This window comes from Solanum tuberosum, unplaced genomic scaffold (assembly GCF_000226075.1).
Source record: "Solanum tuberosum cultivar DM 1-3 516 R44 unplaced genomic scaffold, SolTub_3.0 scf00727, whole genome shotgun sequence".
NCBI classification, from domain to species: domain Eukaryota; kingdom Viridiplantae; phylum Streptophyta; class Magnoliopsida; order Solanales; family Solanaceae; genus Solanum; species Solanum tuberosum.
This window is the reverse complement of record NW_006239659.1, coordinates 40,529-62,049: the sequence shown is the minus strand read 5'-3', so window position 1 is coordinate 62,049 and position 21,521 is coordinate 40,529. Positions and strand designations below refer to the sequence as shown.

The 21,521-nt window shown below is 28.9% G+C and overlaps 2 protein-coding genes and 1 long non-coding RNA gene across 6 annotated transcripts in view; all 3 read right to left on the bottom strand.

The window, feature by feature from the left end:
• The window catches only part of LOC102592677 (uncharacterized), a 5,013-nt gene extending 1,994 nt beyond the window's left edge, over positions 1 to 3,019 (bottom strand). Inside the window, exons 1-2 of one of the 4 annotated variants that reach the window (XR_001472468.1) lie at positions 2,605 to 3,019; positions 1,525 to 1,595 (exon numbers count right to left, since the gene is read on the bottom strand). This is a non-coding gene — a long non-coding RNA (uncharacterized lncRNA). Of the gene's footprint in view, positions 1 to 1,524; positions 2,239 to 2,604 lie in introns of those variants that run through there. The other 3 variants (XR_001472467.1, XR_001472466.1, XR_001472465.1) reach the window with 3 other exon arrangements.
• Positions 3,020 to 12,500: 9,481 nt separating this feature from the next.
• On the bottom strand, positions 12,501 to 14,215 carry LOC102595757 (cation/calcium exchanger 1-like). Its single transcript, XM_015305322.1, has 2 exons — positions 14,125 to 14,215; positions 12,501 to 14,020 (listed from the first exon to the last, which is right to left on the bottom strand). Exon 2 carries the CDS (start codon positions 13,965 to 13,967, stop codon positions 12,633 to 12,635), a length of 1,335 nt encoding a protein of 444 aa, XP_015160808.1. The 5' UTR covers positions 13,968 to 14,020; positions 14,125 to 14,215; the 3' UTR covers positions 12,501 to 12,632.
• A 2,929-nt stretch (positions 14,216 to 17,144) lies between these two features.
• LOC102592332 (peroxidase 44) lies at positions 17,145 to 19,110 on the bottom strand. Its single transcript, XM_006367163.2, has 2 exons — positions 18,836 to 19,110; positions 17,145 to 18,103 (listed from the first exon to the last, which is right to left on the bottom strand). The coding sequence occupies exons 1-2, from the start codon at positions 19,043 to 19,045 to the stop codon at positions 17,345 to 17,347; spliced, it is 969 nt and encodes a 322-aa protein (XP_006367225.1). The 5' UTR covers positions 19,046 to 19,110; the 3' UTR covers positions 17,145 to 17,344.
• Between the last annotated feature and the right edge of the window lie 2,411 nt (positions 19,111 to 21,521).

The following is a 21,521-nucleotide window of genomic DNA, read 5'->3' as shown; positions in this document are numbered from 1 at the left end:
GAAACAGAAGATGTAATTTATTAAGAATACCTGGCCTTCAAAAACCAAAGCCAATCATAAGACCAATAGAACCTCAGCGCGATCAACTAGTACTGCAAATATTTAATGGGTATTCATCCCTCCTAACATCAAAAAACAGACCAACAAAGTAGTAAGATGTTAAATGTATTTCTTTTTGTACACGTAATGTGATAAATATCAAACTTAATCTAATATGAGGATGACTGCAACCATTGCAGAATGTCAAGAATAAGTTCTAGTATACTTTTTTTTGGTGACTTTGTTGGCTTACCTGATAGAATCCAAAGTATGAATTAAAACTTTGAAGTTGATGCTTCTAAATAAATAAAATACACAAGAAAGATCATTAAGTTCATACTACATACAATGGTCTATCCTTTAACGCCATTTTAATCTAAGGTAAAATATTATTCATCGATATTTTTTCCCTATCGAGAACACATTAGGAAGTTTTGTCCCCCTTTTTTTGTTCAGCAGAAGTATAGACTTGGACAGCAGGCAAAGAGATAAAATGCAGCAGAACAAAATAGAGAAAATATTGGTAAGTTTTGGATGATTTTGAAAACTCAATTGAAAGCTGATACAGAAATAAAGTGGACATAAACCTCCTTCCTTAAATCTGTATTATAATGCTTGATAATTGTATTGAGTGCTATATTTAACATACAAATTGTCTAACGGAGCTCGAAATATAGTAAATCTTGTAATACTTCTCCCATAGGTAGAGTTTTTCATGATTCTTTCTTTTCATTTAGCAAATCTGGTGATGCTCCTTATGTTTTCACTGTAGCAGGGGAGTCTTAACAATTCAGTTTGCATTCCTCAGGACCCAGTATAACTTCATCAAGCATGAATTGTATGAAAGGGTAGTTACTAGGACACTCAACTGTTAATTATACTTGTATTATACATGTACTAACTTTCCAGCTGTCTAGCATCTCTCCATGAGACTATCTTAATACTTGCCTCTAAATATTTCAATGAGAGCAGTAGTGTCCTCAAACTTCTCTACTTTATAGATTTACATTTGAGATGCATTTTCTCTGTTGAATTTTAAAATTGGTCCAAGTGCAGTCATGTATTTGATTTAACAATGCCTATAGTGTACTTTATGATGTATATATACAACTCCATGAGGCAAGCTGTGTATCAAGGAGATTCCTAAGAAGGAGCTGAGAAATTATATGCCTATTAGTCTTACAATATATTCTATTAGTCATGAACTACAAAGAATTTAAGTCAAAAGTCTCTTGCACTTATTATTTCTTTGCAAGAGATATCTAGTAACGCTAAGAAAAAAGAAGTAAACTTTCACTGTAACGCACGAACTATTAATAGCTTGACATAGCAAACAATGTAAGAAATTAGTCCAAAGATTTTTACAACATTTAAGAATAGTTGAACTTTCACTCTGTTATTTAGAAAGGATTGCACTACTACTGAAGTATGCAAAAGTCTGCACTAGTAACCGTAATATCAAGGGATTTAGAGAAATATTTTTACCTTAGACGAGAACTATAATTGACTTGTTCACCAAACCTTTGATCTGAAACCTGAAAATAAGTGGACAACTTCTTTTGGAGAAGAAATAATTACACAACCAAAAAAGTTTTTTCTCTCTCTTTAAAATAGGTAACTTTCATAGCCAACAACGTATTATTTCAACCAAAAAACACATATAGAACTAATTCGGTGTCGTACATATAGAATTTGAAGCACACTATAAAAATCATAACAAACCAAGCAAAAGTCAAAATTTAGTAGATTAAATATCGCCAAGAAGATAAAAGAAGTAAGAATTCAAGCAATTGAAGTTCACTTTCAAAACTAACTACATCACTATGTACAACTTCCTAATGACATCCACTATTTCGAAATCTCCGTTGGATTGTTGATAGCAATACTGAATGTTCATAGAATTAGAAATATTTCACAGCTTTAGAGGCATTCATTATTATTGAAAATATCAAAAGAGAAGAACTTGAGTTTAAATATCAAGTAAAAGAACCAAACAACAAAGTTAATCATGAATATATGGTTTCAAACATGTTATCACATTTAACCTTGAAAACTTGAGAGGGAAACTTGAGAGGGCATGAAAAATAGAAAAGATAGCCCTGCTAGGACTGAGCTTGGATTGAAAGAGTGGGTAATATATAACAATTTTTTATGTAATTCGCAAACATACAGAGCAATTAGTACAATCCAAGAAGAAAAAAGATAGCCCTGCTAGGACTGAGCTTGGATTGAAAGATTGGGTAATATATAACAAATTTTTATGTAATTCACAAACATACAGAGCAATCACTACAATCCAAGAAGAACACAATATATTATATAATATGATTTGTTACTTTCTCTGACCACACCCCTTGAGTAGCCAACACATATACACAAAGGAAAAAAAGTACCAATAGTGTGACTCAATTGAGTATTCAAAATGAGAAAAGCGGAATCTGAAATGAGAAAAGAACTCAATAGGTATTCAAAACGAGATAAGAGGAATCTGAAAAAAAACCCTACTAAATCGATAATTGAATTTCATAAATCTAATATCATCAAATCAGTTAAATAGAAAATTACCCCCATTTCGTTGATTATTATAGTTGTTGCAGAGCCCAACTGTAATCTTCTTCGTCAAATCGAAAGAGCATAACTTGAAGGTGGGTTACTCATGAAGGGAAGGAAATTAGCTTCATTGGCTTCTTAATTTTGCGTTATCAAAGAATTTTGAGCTTGGTGATGTTGGAAGAAGCAACTTTAGTCGACGGAGATGAAGAAGAAGATGTGTATTCAATGTGGGGCAACTTGAAGGTGAGCAGATTAGGGTTTAGGGATTTCACTATGTCCCAAAACGAAAGAGAAACATATTTTAATATAGTGAGGAGCGGTGCCTTTTGACCCACTAAATTTTGTTTTCGGGACCAATTATTCATTACTATAGAGACTAGATTTAATCTCTTTGTTGTAACAAAAAATAAAGAGACCAGAAGGAAAACCCATCCCTATAAGGATACTTTTAGGGACCAAATTTTCAACTTCTCCCTAAATGTTGGTCTCTAAAAAGCCTTTTTCTTGTAGTGTTGAACTTGCATTTCTCAATCATGTGACCGAGAAGACGAACCAACATTGTTACTTTGAGCCATTTGTTGGTCAATATCATCCGCAACTATATTTTCATGCTCATAGACCATAAATATTTCATCATTTTAACAATCAGTTGGTGTGAGTTAAAGTAACTATATGTTGGTGAGAATAATAAATTTTAAAAAGTGATGATGTGATTATAAATTTTATTTACATATGAAATAAATGGTTAGTAGATATAAATGTGGGGTTGTTTTAACAAAATATAAACTCGTGGATCAATTTTTGTATTAAAATATCTCAAATCATGAATATAATTCCATATCATGGTTTTTGGAGAATATGGAATCACATCTCATGATATGGAATCATGAGATGGAATTAGCGTAAAATCATATGTCCAAACGCTGATTCCATCTCACGATACCATATCACGATATGGTATCGCATGGCCAAACGCCTACTAAAATACTTGTGAAAATGACATTTAAAGGAAGAAAGGGCAAAAAAATAATAATCATAATCTAATTTTAAAAATAAACTAAAGATGATCGGGTAAAAAAAATGTAATTTTAAGTATATTTGAAATAGTGACGAATGTTAGGAAGAAAAAACTCAAGCATTAAAGTTATGGCCATTTTTTGAATTGTAACATATTTTTTAGTAAAAAAATGCCTTAAGAAAGAAAATATTTGTCGTGTAACCAAACTCACCACCTTCAAGAAATTTTGCACCCCTTAACGCATCTAGGCTATTATATTGTGTTAAGGGGTTAAAACATAAAATATACTAGAAAATAATTTTTCTTACCTTATATATACACAATGTAATTTTTCGATAAAGAGGGTCCAGATGAACCTCCTGATCATTCCCCACTCACCCAGGGGCGGAGCTAAGTGTAGCTTATGGGGTTCACCCGAACCCCCTTCGTCGGAAAATTACGATGTACATGTAAAGTCAAATTCTTGTTTTATGACTATATTCATTAAAATGAACCCCCTCAACACTAAAGAGAACAATAGCGCAGCGGTTAAGGGGTTCATTGGTGGCTGGAAATTTGCGTGTTCGATTCCCATGCGTGAAACATTTTTGCACCTTTTGTTTTTACCACGAGATGGGCTCAGATTCCCAACCCAATGAGAAAGCCTCATTGGGTTCAATATGAAGCTTTATTCCCTTCATTTTAGTTTTTATTATTTTCTCTCTATGCTATTTGTTTTTGTTTCAATTTATTAGTCACATTCTTTGTAATTTTATCTTTTATTCTTCTTATTTTATATTTGCTCATTGTATTTCTACATAACTCTCTTTTCATGTACTAAATTGAAGAAAGATGAATTGTTATTAAATTTTAAATTGAGTTAGAAAAAATATTTATATAAAATAAGTAAATTAAATTAATCGAATAAAAAAAATGTAAAAGTCGTGAATATTTTTTAAAAATAATCTATTTAATTGGATTTTATTTCTTTGATTTTATAGTATTTCTTTCCTATAGTTTTTGCAATTTTTTGAAATAGATGAAAACTAAACGAATCTTATTTGATTTATTGATTTATTCTCTTTTTTTAATAAATGACTAACCTAGTAAATTGAATTGAATGAACTAAAAAATGATGATACTATTTATTTATTTTCTGAATATACATCATATTATTAGTAACTCAATCGTTACCCTTTTTAAAAAATCCTAGTGATTTTTATAGTAGCATATGATTGAAAGGACACTAATTCAGAATATTTTTTTTAAATTCAAAATATAATAGCACTGTAAAACTAAAAAAAAAAACACAAGAATTTTAAAAAAACTCGATGGAGCAGGATAAAAGTAGGAAGAACTTAAACGCGGCATGACAAGATAAGTTAATATTTTCCTTTTCCATCCGCTCAATTTTTCATCTTGTATTTTTTATGAGTTTACTATTTTATACTTTGGACCCCCTTCATTGAGATCCTGGCTCCGCCACTGCACTCACCTATGATGAGTTAAACTTCTTATCTCTATAATTTGCATGAATTATTTTTGGACGACATGATAACACATACTATTTTATCAAGGATGACTTAAGGATGAGGCTAGTAAAATGTTTGGTTTAGACTCTCAAAAGATTTTAATAGTGAATTTTATGATTTTAAATTTACTTAAAATAATATTTGAAGATTATAAAAAAATATAAAATTTAAATAAAGAAAGAAAGAAATAAAAGCTATTAACTTTTTATTAGAAATATTTTAAAACATTGAATTAAATAACTCAAATCTTCGTATCAATAAATAAACTTTTTATAACAATATCTAATATAATGTATTGTAAACGAATATGTACAATATCTTATTAACTAGAATTAGTCCATACTTTTATAAATATAATATTACTATTGTAATTGTCCGTGCTTCACACAATTATAAAAATAATTTTATAAATATAAAATTATAGATCTATTTGTACATTTCATTTAAAATATTTCACAATTTATTTTAATTTGTATATAAAGGAGTACAGTTTGAGAAATTAAATAATTTTTCTATCATAATTTTTAAATACTACGAATTATTGACTTATTGTCTTTAAATAATACTACACTAAAAAGAAATAATATGTAAAAATTAAAAAATAGTTTTAAATCATTATTATTTTTATATTCAAGTGTATATATTTAAGGTATCTTTTTAAAATTTGATTTAAATCACTAATTTTATTGAGACGTGATTGTACTAGATTCTTCTTGAGTCACCTTATTCACCGATGTCAAACATATTAACTTCTCTTTGGGGACTTTTGGGGACACTAGAGCTATTTCTTTTTCCTTTTTGCTAAAATAAGGGTGTGACATTTTATATTTTTGATAATAGGTTGTGAAATCATTGAATGAGGGTACTAAATCGGTTATAAAGTTAAATTTGAAATTCATTAAGTGTCACATTGATCTTGTGTTTGCAAAATTAAAAATTTATTGATCGTAAATATGTGCCGATTAATGTAAAGGTGTGGGGATATCACCACGACACCCAAACACCTTCATTGATATACGTATGTTGATATTTTATTTTAATCATATAAGTTAAAACAGAAAAAGTATAGTTTAATTATATAAAAAAAAATTAAAAGAAACTATGCATGACAATCACAATCTCAAACACCAAAATAAAATAAAATTTAAGTTCATGGCCTACCTGATGCTTTCAGGATTTTTTGTGTTTTTTTTCTTCATTCTCAATGGCGATGATCGGTGAAGTCCTCTTAAGTCTTTGCTAGTTGTGGGGTGCTTGATTATCAATTAAATGTAACTTTTTTTTTTCTTATTTCTTTTTTGAGAAAAAATAAGCTTAGAAGACTGAGCCTTTCTTTAATTAAACAGAAGTGATAAGCGGGCATCACCCAATTCCCCCTAAAAGACTCATATTTATATTTTGAGAAAAAAGTTATATTGATAAGAGTAAATATATCCAAAAAAATATATATATATAATGAAGGATAAATATATATTTTTTCTAAAAGTATAAGGATAAATATGATATTTCATCTTGAAAAATGCATTAAAATTCAACTTTTAGATTCGCGTCGTGTAGGATCCCATTCGAGAGAACAATATTGGAGCCCGACTGTTTTAGATTTGCGCTCGTGTAGGACCCATTCGGGTAACTCCCACGAAGTCTTACAAATGAATACTCGAGCCTGTCAAGCCTACTTTCCTCGATCCAAGTCCGGAGCTCGACTATTTCAGATTCATGCCGTGTAGGAGCTTCATTCAAGGGAAAACGCTTCCTATCAATAATTTTTTCATACTTAAGGCTCGAATCTGAAACCTCCGATTAAGAAAGAAGCAATCTCATTTGCTGCACCACATCTATTGGTGATATTTGCTTTGTTATTATTTCAACAAACGCGTTGCATTGTTAAAGGATTTCAACTATTGAATATTCCTTAAATTTATTCATATACATTATCTTTGTGTAAATACATTTAATTCAACTATGTGAATTATTCATGAAAATAAAGTTATTTTAAAAAAAAAAAAACTACTACATCTGTCCCTAATTACTTGTCCATTTTTGAATTGGCACACATATTAAGAAAATAATTAATGATATAGTGAGTTTATCATTTTACCCCTATTAATTATGACGTGGATGAAAAGTTCTACATTTTTCAAAGTAATTAGTCATTTAATTGAGGGTATAATAGGTAAAAAAAATTGTCCTTTCTTGATTTGTCAAAATGGACAAGTAATTAGAGACAACTATAAAAGAAAAAGTGAACAAGTAATTAGGGACAGAGGGAGTATTCACTATGCTAAAATTAAAATAGAATGGAAAAAACACATATTAAAAGAAAATAAAAATTAATTGCACTCTTTAGTATAGACCTAACTAAGAGAATTCTATTTAATGAGATACTCATCCCTCTGTCCCTAATTACTTGTCCACTTTTGAATTGACACACCTATTAAGAAAGCAATTATTGACATAGTGGGTTTACCATTTTACCCCTATTAATTATGAAGTAGATGAATTAAAAATTTAAGATTTTCAAGAAATTGTACCTTTTACAAAGTAATTAATTGAGGGTATAATAAGTAAAATTAATTTTGTCCTTTTTTGTATTTGTTCAAAATAGACAAGTAATTAGGAACAACTATAAAAGAAAAAGTGGACAAGTAATTAGAAAAAGAGGAAGTAATAGAACAAGGATCTAGATTTTTGTGTATCACTTAATAAAGTGTGGGACTGAAAAATTACGAGTTCTCACCAATAATGGCGAATCGTGAATTTTGAGAAAAGTGATTCAATATTTTTAAGTAGTGAATAGTAAAAAATTTCATTAAACGAGTATATCGAAAAAAATAATCTAAATGTAATGTCAAATGAGTTTATAAAAAATTGAATCTACATATATATATAAGCTAAGTTATCATTTAAAATTAAATTAACAATATATTAATAAAATAGTACGTTATTTTGAAGTAATCTTTTTTTTTTCTGAGAAGAAAAAACGAAATACTTGTGCAAATGACATTTAAAGGAAGGAAAGGCAAAAAAATAATAACAATCATAATCTAATTTTAGAAATAAACTAAAGATGAATATTGGAGAAAAAGAATCTAATTTATTTTAGATTTAGAAAAAGAATCTAATCTAACTCAATCACAGAAATGTAAACACAAGCTTGAGAAAAAGAACTAACCTAAAACAATACAATAAGACTTGTCATTTTTAATCTTCCTTTATCCATAAAGCTTTGAAATGCATGTGGACATTTTCCCCATTGGAATGTCTTCTATAGATTGTGGAATGTAACTGGACAACAAAAAATTGAATAGGAGATCGTTATGCATGTGGGCATCTAGCCATATTTCATTCATAAATAATGGACGATTGAAAATACGTAAAAAAAAAAATAAAAAAAAAAACTTTATAGAAATTTGAGTTGGAAGGATTTAATAAAAACACTTTGACATGTGTTTAAGTGCTCAGTTATGAAGAATGGGGGAAGTTACATTGAAACAGGTTATTAACATATTGTATGATATAAAGGTCACAAATAACATAGTGCATGAATAATGTGATTGGTATGACATTATTTTCTCTTGTAAAAGTTAGTTTGCTATATAAGGAATATCTTCTCAACATATTCATTTTTACCTTAATTAAAGGTTTAAAAATAGAACATAAAAACAATTAGATAATAGACAGCCAATATGCTGATATAGGTAAAAAAATAATACAAAAAGCAATATCAATAAGTTGAAAATTTATATATGAGTGCGCATTTGACTTTTGAATTGCCAAATATGCTATAATAACCCTGTAACCTCAATCACAACCCGTCGACAATTGAATACACAATAAGAGAAACAACTGATAATAACAGAAAAAAACACAATTCTTCTTCAACAATTCGAAATCAACTTACTAATATATATCTAGATCGAGAATACTTGTGCTCTGAAACACATTAAGATCGAAAATAGGAATATGTATAAGCGCTTTAGGTAAAAACGTACCTGAACTTGTAACACTAATCAAAAGAATGAAAGAAATTCTCAGTATTTTTTCAAAAGTCGCAAAATGAGAGATGAATTTGTCTGAAAAAGCAAGTGGTGAGCTAATAGCCATAAGAAATTTGAACTGCATGTGTTTTACACAGAAAAAGCTAAAACTATAAAATACCCTAACAGGCAGACATGTTGACCTCCTGCCTGGTTCACCTAGTGAAACTCTCTCCTATAGAATATATAGTAGAAATATTATATAGTTATGGCCATTTTTTGAATTGAAACATCACTTTTTCTAATAATAATAATAAAAAAAAACACCTCAAGAAAGAAAAAGTTTGTCGTGGAATAAACTCGTTACGTTCAACTAATTTTGAACTCTTTAACCGCTCAGATAAGCTATTACGTTGTGTTAAAGGGGGTCAAAACATGATACATATTCAAATCAAAATTTTAACCTTGCATATATATCATATAATTTTTCAAGCAAAATAGTTTTGAATAAACCCGTATACTCTTTGCGCCGCTTTTGCTCACCTATGATTAGGGGTGTTCATGGTTCGATTTAAATCGGTTATTAATTAAAATTAAAACCAAATCAATTTAAATTGGTTTTTAAATTTCTAAACCAAATCAAAAAAATAACCGTCAGTTTGATTATCGTCGGTTTGGTTCGATTTGGTTAGGTTTTTTCTGTTCAAAAGTAATAAGTTTGTTGAGGACATACGCATCTCGATAGACACAAACACTTAGTACATGAATAATTCACAAATAAGCTATTACATGAACAAAGTGATTCATCCAATGTACCAAGTTTTAGAAAGTAAAAAACTCATTGTCAATAGCATAAAGTTGGTTCAATATTCTAGAGATCTCAACATCTTATCAATAGACTTTTCAATAAAATTACACCTTAAAATATTGAGAAATTACTTCTCAAAATAATAATAATCAATATTTCATAGTCAAAACTAATCAATTACCATCTTCTTTGGCTTGAGCTTTAAATTATTCAATGCTACATTAGAAAATTTTATAAAGAATAGAGAAAGTGTGATCTTTAAAGTAATGAATATTGAGGGATTTAGATAAGGTTTTAATAGTTGGGCTAAAATTTAAGTGTTAGGCTTCAGAAAATAGTAAAATTAAAGACTTAAAGTTAATTAAAATTTATCAAAATACTTATATTTTATTTAAATAATTATAAAATTTATATATATAACTTCTCGGTTCGGTTTGGTTATTTTTGTGGTTAATTTTTAGTAAAACCAAAACCAAACCAAATAATATCGGTTTTTCAAAATTTAAAACCGAACCTAACCAAATCAAACCAAATATCAATTTGGTTTAGATTGCGATTCGGTTTGGTTTTATAACCATAACCATGAACAGTCCTACCTATGATGAGTGAAACTTTTTGTCTCTATAATTTTTCATGAATTATTTATGGACATATGATAGCACATATTTTTTTAAAAAACTTTCAAAATATTTTTAGTGAATTTTATGATTTTAAATTTACTTAAAATAGTAGTTGAAGATTATATAAAAAATGATACAAAATTTAACTGAAAAGGGGAAGGAAATAAGAACTATCTACCTTTTATTAGAAATATTTTAGAACATTGAATTAAATAAGTCAAATTTTCATATTAATAAAAAAAAAATTACAACAACATCAAGGTAATATATTGTAAACAACTGAAAAATATTTTATTAACTAAAATAAGTCCCTATATTTATAAATATAGTATTATTACTATTATGTGAAGTTAAACATTTAACATTTAACACTTAATGTTAGCTAGGATACTACATTAATAACAAGTAATATGTAACAATAAAAAGGAAAACTTTAATTTATTATTATTTTTATGTTTATGTGTATATATTTAAGACCTCTTATTAAAATTCAATTTTAAACCACTAATTTTATTGAGATGTTCATATAAGAGTCAAATGTCTCATTCACCAACTTCTGATTCAGCAACGTCAAACAATTTACCCTTTTTTTGGAAAACGACCTTTTTGACTTTTTATACTTTTGCTAATTTCATTCCCTAAATGAATTACAAAGTTAAATTTAAAATTCATTGAGTGTTACATTGATTCAGTCTGGATGAAATTGTAAATGTATTGATTATATTGCATTTCTTATTTCTTATGGGAAAAAAATGACTCACGCCTAATAAAATTCGAATACATAATCGCTTGATTAGAAGTCAAACGTCTTATTCATTTGTCCATGTACGCAATAATATTGATATTGTAATTAGCATTCGAAACAATCAGTGACCTTAGTTATAAAAACTTTTTAATTTATTTTTTGTTAACCTTTTTCCATTTTTAATTTGATTTTTTATTGAGCTTTCGTTTATTAACTTTTGTTAACTTCATATTCTACTTCATTTTCTTCCGTTTATTTTAAGCATGAAATATAAATAATTTTCTGATTTCAATTTTTAAAAAAACTCCTTTTTTTCGCTTTGTCAAAATTTAGATAACATCCCATAAGTTTTTCTTTCTCTTTGCTCTATTATTTAAATGCACATAAAAAATAGTCAAGTTATGAAAATTTGAATCTTATTGAAAAATTTTATTTGCAAAATAAAATACAACAAAGACATGCAAATTAGACTGAAATTTCATTTGATTTCTTCGGCCTCTTCAATTTTTTTGTTATTGTGAGTGAAACCATTCACATATGACTTTGTCAGTTACTAAAATTATGTTTATGAAATTCTCTGGCCTCATTTATTTTAATTTGGTTGTTACGTAAAATATAAATATGTATGTAATATAAATAGTTATGCCATTATTGGTGTTTTTAGAATATAAAAACTGATCAAACACAAATTTAAATGAATGATATATTTATCATATTAATATTAATTGAAAATTATATATATATATATATATTTTATTTTATTTTTTATTTTTTTTATTTTTTATTTTTTGTTTGACTGGATCAAAACTCATGATTAATTGAACCAATCAAAGTATATCAACCTCTTTGGACATTTTATATTACAACGTAGTATGATGCCGATAACCTTCAAATCCTAATTCTCCTATAATTTTGCGTACCAATAATTCCAGTCTAGAAGTTAAATCAATATAGAAGTGACTTTTCTAATTTCTAATTAAACTAGATTTTTCACTATCATAAACATAGATGCCTCTAGTTAATTTTTACGGTGAGAAGTAATGAAAAATCTGAATATAAGTTTATGAATAAAACATTTTCCGTCACTCAGAAAATGTTACCTCCAACTTTTCTATCAATTAACTTCCACATTAAATTTCTTCAAAGTTTTGTTTGTATAATAGGAACCTTGACTAAACAAAATTTCATCCATAATTACAAGAATATTAATTGAAAAGAACTTTGAAGCATTTTAATAATGTGTCAACCAATTAAATATTGTTTATTATACAAGCCATGTATACACTTCATATAATTAAACATCCTTGTCTTTTCACAATATGAAAACTATATACATATAATAATTCTCTTAAAACTCCATACTAAAAACCTTTTGCAAACCTTAGAAACAAGAAGCAAAAGTAAATAGCCAAAAGTCCAACACCAAGTGAGTAATCAGGTTGCATATTTCTCTTAGGCAAAACAACAAGAGCCCATAGTAAGCCAAGTATAAGAAATCCCAAAGTTTCAAAGAGAAAAGGATCTTTTGGAAGCACAAAAGAAGTTGGATACTCCCACCATGAAGCAAGCACAAGAGAAACACCTAAACCAATCAAAGTGTTAAATAATGGACCAGCATAACAAGCTGATAACGCCATTTGCACACCATCTTTTCCACCATTTAATGCCAAAGCAACATTTGATATTAGATCACCAGTTGAGTTGCCCCAAGCTAGGACAGTTAGTCCTAAAATTGAAGGGTTTATACCAAGAATATATCCAAATGAGACTAACAAAGATACCAATTCTTGTGCAAGAATATATGTCCATGTAGTACTCATAACAAATCCTCCAAGAAGCCAAATCAACAAGCATTTCTTTGGAGGACTAGAGTTTTTTGTAGAAAAATATGCCACATTCCCTAAGATAAGTCCAACAAAAACTGATGTCATGACAATGACTAAGTTCGCGTTGGAACAATCTATGACTTCTCCTGTAAGACTTAAAACAAATGCTGCAAGAATTGGTGCCAATGTTGCTGAAATCACCGCCATTGGCTTGGACCAACGTTCCTCATTAACAACCGGGATGGTTAGCCTTCTTGGCAAGTATAGGGGGAGTTCTACAATACTAAGAAAATGATGCAAGAATTTGCAACAAGATGATGAGGCCGCACCTATAGGAGGAGAATTCATTTGTATGGTTTGTTTCACATGACTTGAACAATTCTCCTCATCAATACACCCTAACAATGGTACCTCAACATCGCAATCAAATCCACCATCATCATCTTCTTTGCCATGTAAATTCACATTTCTAGTCGCGTCCTTCTTGCTAACAAGAAAATGCATAGCACATACCACACAAATGTAAACAACATAAATGCAAGAGAAACAAATTGCTATCCACAAACTAACTCTCCCAACAACAATAACCCCAACAAGACATGATAATGTAAAAATAATGAACAACACATCCCTAATAAAACTCGATTTATCAATCGTTACTCCAATTTGGGACGTAGTCATACACAATAGTATACTTATAACTCCCACAACAAAACAAGAAATGAAAAATGCACCACCTAACACACTATTAAGCCCCACTGTGCCACTATTGCTAGATCGAGTGAACGATATGATACTCGAAAAAACATCGTTAGCTCCATTTCCTAGAGGGAGAAGAGTTGTTCCAGCTATAGCTGGGGAAAGATTCATGACTTTAGATAAACCCTCAGCACAAGGACAAAAGTACTCCGCCGCGGTATTACCTAACAAATAAAATAACAAAATAAGCCATACAACTAGGATAACGTACCCTAATTTTGGTAACGTACCTAAGGTGCAATAGAAAAATTGAAGATAATTCAAATACCCTTTTGTAGAACAAGAATTCATGTTTTCTTTTATGTAGGTACATTTTGATTGTGCATCACTAAATTTATGTAAGTTGGAGCAATCATTATTGTTAGTGTTTGATAAATGGATGTGTCTAATTTGAGATTGGCTAAAAGTAACATTGGAAGTAAGAGTATAAAATATGAGTAGAAAAAGGAAAGAGATGTTGAGGAATATAGAAAGAGGTGATTTTGGCTTGAAATGGAATGGAAAAAAATTCATTATTATGAATGGGAAGAGAGAAGAGAGAAGAGAGGAGAGAGCTAAATGTATAAGGGATTCAAATGGCCTTGATGACCTATTTATATAAGTATCATCTTTTAACTAAATTAAGTTTTTGAAACTATAATTTAGTAAATATTTTTTTCGAATTTATGAAGTTGGAGTTGAAGATGAAGTTATATTTGGTGATAGTTTTTGCAAATAATATCTAGTTGTTTAAACGTACTTTTTCTAGAAAAATAAATATGAAATATGATTTATGCCCTCAATTTCTAAAAAGTAGCAAAATCACTCAACTTAATTAATTTATTTGACTCAAACAATCAAATCTGCTTTAAAAGAAAATTATCATAAAATAGATAATCAAGTAATGTCACTGATTAAATCTCATATATAAATAATTAAATAAAAAAATAAATAATTCTCATGATCAAACGGGTCCTATATATATTCACAACAAGCACACCTCAAATAGAGGTGCATGAGGTCATTTCTTTTTACATTTAATTACTGTAAATCATTTTAAATTAGTTTTTTTTTCTTTCTAAAAAGTGATTTTTGGAAACACTTTGTATTTAGTTTCTCTCTTCTTTAGTCCTTAAACTTGTATATAAATAATTCTTTTAGTAGCTAAGTACTAGAGTGTCTATCCTTTTCTCCAAAAAAGATTGTCTTAAATGGACATTAATATCTTGTGCACACATTAATTAGGTTTTTATTTATTTATTGGATTTGCAGTAACAGCCTAAACTAGGTTTTCATGTCAAGATATATATTTGTTTACTCTAATATGTGCCTCCTATGTCTATTTTTACCTGTAAAGTATCGACTTGATACACCTTTTTTTAGTAACAATAAATAGAATGACAATTTTACGATATAATCTTTTGAATACAATAAATTTAATATTTAGAGAAGTGACTATAATTAATAATATGAGTACTTTTTTTTGTGTAGGATTCAAATTTACTAATTTATCATCCATTTTATAAACTCGTATGCTAAAATGGAATCCGGCTTCTCAATCTCCATAAAATGTATGATGTGTGTCTTATTTTAAAATCAATGGTGCAATTTTTTTAATAATCACATACCTTAATCATATGATTAAAAGAATATATATATTACTACTATTTAAGTTAGCTCTATTCAATTCTACTTAAATATAAATTGAAATTAAGTTAAAAAATATGTTTATATATTATGTGTTTTAAAAAAAGAAATACAGATAGAAGACAAAAATTAATTGACCTTCGAAATGGTAATTCTATTACGTACAATAAGAAAGAGTGAGTATTTTATCATCTCACAAACATTTTGTAAATGTGTTGTCACTCTTAAACAATTAGCTAAACAAAAAAAAAGAAGAACAAAAGAGTTTTTAGTTGGAAGTTTCGATAATGAGACAACAATTCCCACTCTAAGTAGAAAGGAAACTTCGTTGTACCAACGTCCAAAAAACATGTGTAATTCCAAGAAGAGTTAACTTATACTACTACTTCATACTATGGTCTATGTGTTTATCATTTTAGAAGATCCCTTTTTGGTTTATTAAGTGGAATTTATCTAATTAGACAAACATTTTTACCATACGTAATAAATTTTTTTACCCTGCTTTAAAATACTTACATATCGGTGGTGGTGACATGTTGAGGCAATTAATGAAGGTATGAGTGCATATTTTGATATTAGACGTATATATTGATGTATTAGTGTATGTTTTGATAGTAGATATATGTATTTATATATTAATGCACTAAATATTTGATATCAATTGGAATAAATTTTGATACACAAAATATGAAATTGATACTGGATATATACGTTTTGAAATACAAATATCTAAGGAGAGAGGTGGGCGGGAGAGCGAGAGAGAAGAGATGCGAGCGAGAGAGTCAGTGTATCTCAGTGAATCATGTTTTAATAAAATGTATTACAAATAAATTTCACCTAATTTGACTCACATGTATCTGAGATACATATATTTATTTCGTCATATATATATATATACACTTTCGAAACAATATTTTTCACAAAGAAATATAATTAGAGAAACTGTAATTTCAGAATATAATTAGCACCAATAATAATGTGCTTTGTGTTGTTTGTACATTCGAATTAGTTTTTGTGTTTGGTAGGAGGAGGACCATTTTGGCATTTTCCCTTTTAACGTGTATTAGTCCGAGACTTCTCAAGAACTATTGCTTGACTATTTCGCGTATTATTTTCGTCTCAATTTAAGTGTTTTTTAAAGTTAAAAAAAAACGAATCTCTTTTAATATTTAGTATATTCTCTAATTTTAATATTCTACACGTAAAAGTTAATACTAGAAGATTTTAAATAATTACACGCATCTTTAATTTAAAATCACATAATTCGAAAATCTCCTTTTGTTTCTTAAATATAAAGTATTATTTAAGGAAAAATGTTCATAATTCCCACCATTATGTTATTAATATCCATACTCCACATGTTCATGTATTAATGTCATATTAACCCAACCTAACAAGTTACAACAATATTTTTGTAGCAGTATAATATACATATAATTATGATATGATAGGTAATGAATTATATACTTAAAGACACTTGAGAAATACTTGAGAAAAACAAGAAATAAAACTCTACAATGTCATTTTTTATTTCTCTTAATTTATTTGCTTGGAATATATTTCTTGTTTGCTAACAATTAATAATATATAATTGCTAGTTAAATATATCTAAGTTAAACTAAGGGAAATTTGCACATTAGGAGTTTTTAATAACATAAACCACACTTAATATTTTACTGAACACTCCATTATCATAATAACATTACAAGGGAGGTATTGTAACAATACAAAAAACGATAACTTACCAAGTTATTTTACAATTCTCATATATAAAATAATGCAAAAACATACACCTTATATTTTTTTTAGTAAAATAAAAATAATACACTCAAAATTAAATACTATAGTATAACATATGTTTCCTAATTAACAACCTTGCGATTAGCCTTCTGATTAAAAACCCCACAATTTTTCCTAATTTCTCCAGCACTCCCCACTAAAACATCAATATTTGCCATTTTTATCATTGCATTTGCAAAACTTTGGCTAAATACATCCTTATTAGCTGCAAAACTTGTAACAATTGGAGCACTTGACTTATCCAACGTAAGCTCTTGATCAATCGTCAATATACCTTTACGTAACGTAATTTGTCTATAATACTCATTATCAACAGTAAAAGACGTATTTTGATCCAGAAACGCCGTTGCAGAACTTTTAGCACAAGTTTTCAATAGTTGAGCCGCTAACGTAGGATCCATAGTTTTATCAGGTACGGGTGATAGCCTATCTTGGAAAAAATTACAATGTGCGATTCCAACTGTATGAGCCCCTAATAGTGTGACCATATCATTTAAAGTAAGTCCTTTATTTGTGAAAAATTGGAGGGCTTGTGGAATTGTTAATGATGGGCCTGGTAAATTTACATCTGCTGCATTTGAAATTAGCCCATCACGTCTACCTGTTGGAATTGGATAATTTGGGCCTCCAGCTAATGCTACAGAGTCTCTAGTTGCTAGTGTTATTATGTCAGCACATGAAACTGTTGATGGACAGGTAGTTTCTAGGGTTTTCTTGATTTTATCGATCAACTCGAATCCTCGTACCGTTTTGTTTGGGCCAGCTTCTCTCTCCGATTTCTTAGAACCTATTGACTTTATGAGTATCGATGCGTCACAGCCCTAAAATCAAGTTATACATTTAGGAACAAAATCACGCAAACAATAATATATCAAGATAATCTCACAGTTAGGATGTGCACAAATCGTATATCTATTTTTCTATAGATATTCATGTAATTTCTTAAACATTACTAGAATTCCAAATTGAATTATGACATTGTTTCCTTATTTGATGAAAATCATTTACGCTCTCAAATTACGTATATACCCCTGAGTTTTGAAATATTGTCATTATCATCCCTTTATATTATATTCTATGCAAGTATGCAACATAGATAGAATTTGTTACATAGAATAAAAAATGAAAAATATCTTAATTTTAAAGAAGTTAAAAAAAGAAGACAGATTGATAATATAAGGATAAAATATGCATTTTTTTTTTAAAAAAGTACATAAAAAGAGAGAATGTCTATTAATAGAGAAATCTAACTATATGAAAAATTATAGTTTTGAAAGACATAAAACTAAGACATAAATCGATACCAAGTGAAGATATAATTTTGGGCAATTTATTTCACAAGAAATGTTCAAATGATATTCACATTCATGATGTTGTCAATTAGTAAACATGTAATATTATGACTCGTTATATTTTATGTATGTATAATCAATGTTTAACTCTGATCTTCGACTAGCTAGTTCGTACGTTTACTGATTCATATTTTGAATCACTTATTAAAAATCCTGATTCCTCCGATATACGTAGCTAAAAACATAAAGTAGTAGACTTACTCTAACAAAGCAATCATGAAAATGCATGCGAAGCAAAGCTGCAGTGATGGAAGGGTCACTATTGAACTGATTCTGCACAGCTTGTCGAACAATAGTTTCAGTTTGTGGACATGTTGTATTGTAAAAACCAACTTGAAGAAGTTGGGCTGAAACTAAATGGATTAAACAACAATGAAATATTAATAATGATAATATCATTTTCATCTTCATGATGTTAATGAAATCAACACACCCAAACTATATATGCTAACACTATCAAAGTAGAAAATAGTACTTCTAGTGTGTATATAATTAGTGATGAAGCTGAAAGTATATATAGACATGTATAAATACAAGTGCACCAAGTTGTGGTACAGTGATGGGACACTAGACTGTTTCACACAGAGACGGAGCCAGAATCAGGAGTTTGGAGGTTCTGAAAAAAAGAGAAACTTTTTGTTGATAATGTGATTCAAACTCATAACTCTAATATGGAAAGTATTTCCATGACCCCTTCCTTACCACTAAGCTATCAATTAGTTTTGTTAGCGGTTTACGAGTTAATTAACATACATATATATTTAATTTTCTAGCACAAATATAGAATCTACAGAAAAATTACTGGGTTCGTCCGAAACCATGAACTCCCACCTAGCTCCACCCCAGCCTTCACATTTATTTAATCAAAGGTCTTGGGTTCCAACTCCTACTACTTCACTTTTAACCAGAGGTGTCAGACTCGAGCCCTGAGTATGGAGAAAATTTTGTTGGAAACGTCACCCCTGAATGAATCCTAATGCGCAATTCAAATTTTGTGTGGGCTCGAGACATCGGGTAGGAAAAAAATGTGTATATATAAGTGGAGGTTAAGGATTGTGACGTTGGGCACATGCATGGTCAACAAAATACCAACGAGCCGGCAATATAAGAAAAAAGTGGTTATTCACATTACCATACGCGTTAATCGCATAAGGATAAATGGGTCCATTGGATTCTTATTAATTAAAAATATACACGTGTTCTCACATTTTAAATTTTATAATAGAGTCCATTAGTACTATAATGAGTTCGAGAATTATTTAAATAAATACCATAATTTACTTATTAATTAAGAAATTTGATTAGAGCGGTGATTATTTTAGAATATTAAAATAGGTCTCAGAAGCATGAAATTAAATAATATGGCTCTGATATAGCTTCTTGAATTCATAAACACTTATCCTTAGACATGATATACTCAACTCATGATAATTCCTTCAAAAATAAATTGTCTTCAATTATGTAATTAGGGGTGGCAAAATCAAACTCAAACATGTTCAATTCGTTCAATCTGTATAAGATTGGGCGGGTTATTGACCCACCCACTCATTCATTAGTTCAACTCATTAAAAATTGGGTTGATACGTAACCCGAATTGGCTCATGAAAAATCTTATCAAAATATTTTTAGAAAACTTTTTTTTTTCAATTTGGCATGTTGTATATAGCCATAATAAAGATTTTTTTTTTTATTAGGTACTAAAATAGTTTAAAAGAACAAATAAAATAATTAAGCTTAGTAAAAATTGGTTTGGATTGGGTCTTGACACGCAATGTAAATCATTACCTAATCCATTTTGACCCAAGAAAATTTGAATTAGATTGAATTTTGACCTGATTATTGTCTTAACCCATTATGGTCCGTTCAAATTTGACCTAACCCATCCAATTACCACCCCTAAATGTAATATCAATATGTCTAGATTTCCCATTGTCTAGTTTGTTGAATACCTTAGACGTAGTTGTTTCACTATCACAATGTAAGAGGACGGCTCACTACTCTATATCTAGTAATAGATCTCTCAATCATTCCATCTAAAACCCCTTGTCTTATATACTAAATTATAAGTTGGATCTAATTGAACCTTTAAAAAAAAGCTCATGAGTTAGTTTTGAGGTTGAGTTATAGGTCCGAGATTCATTTCTTTACATTTAATATCAGAGCAGGATTCATCTCACTCGATGTTGGACACTCAAAAGTAAATTGTCTACACTCCAGATGTACAAGCCTAGGCATGATGTGAGGTTAAAGAATGTAAAAGCCTCACATTGATTATTAATGAGATGAGTGGTCTTTTTATATGGACTTGATCAACAATCTTAATTCCCATCCTAATCTAGTGCTTGGTGTTAAGTTAGGCGCAAGATTCTTCTTATACCATGAATTAATTGTGTATATATATACATGAAATATTATGTCATCTATTATTTCGACTAAATTTCAATAATATCATTTTGTTAAATTTAGTATTTTTTTTATTAATCATGTGAAATGCAAGTAAATTTGATAGTCATTATCCTAAGGTATGTAGTTTGGTTTACTATCATTAGCCCTACATGGTTTATTCAGAAAGTCAGCATCCCGTGAATATTTCTTATCTATTACGTACGATTTTCCTCTAATAAGCCAAAAGATTTAGTAATTAAGCCATATCTAGTGAGCTTAACTAATATAGTATATTGTCGGTGTAAGAAATTTTTATGATGACTTATTATAGTACATTACTTATCTTATTTTCAAGATTATAATTCTTATACTTTTAAAAAAATCACTTATAAATATCTTTAAATAACTTGATCATATGGTTAATTTTTACATTAACGATAGGAATTCCAACCATTTGTTTAATGATTGCATATCGTAGAAATCTTACAGATTGTATTGATGA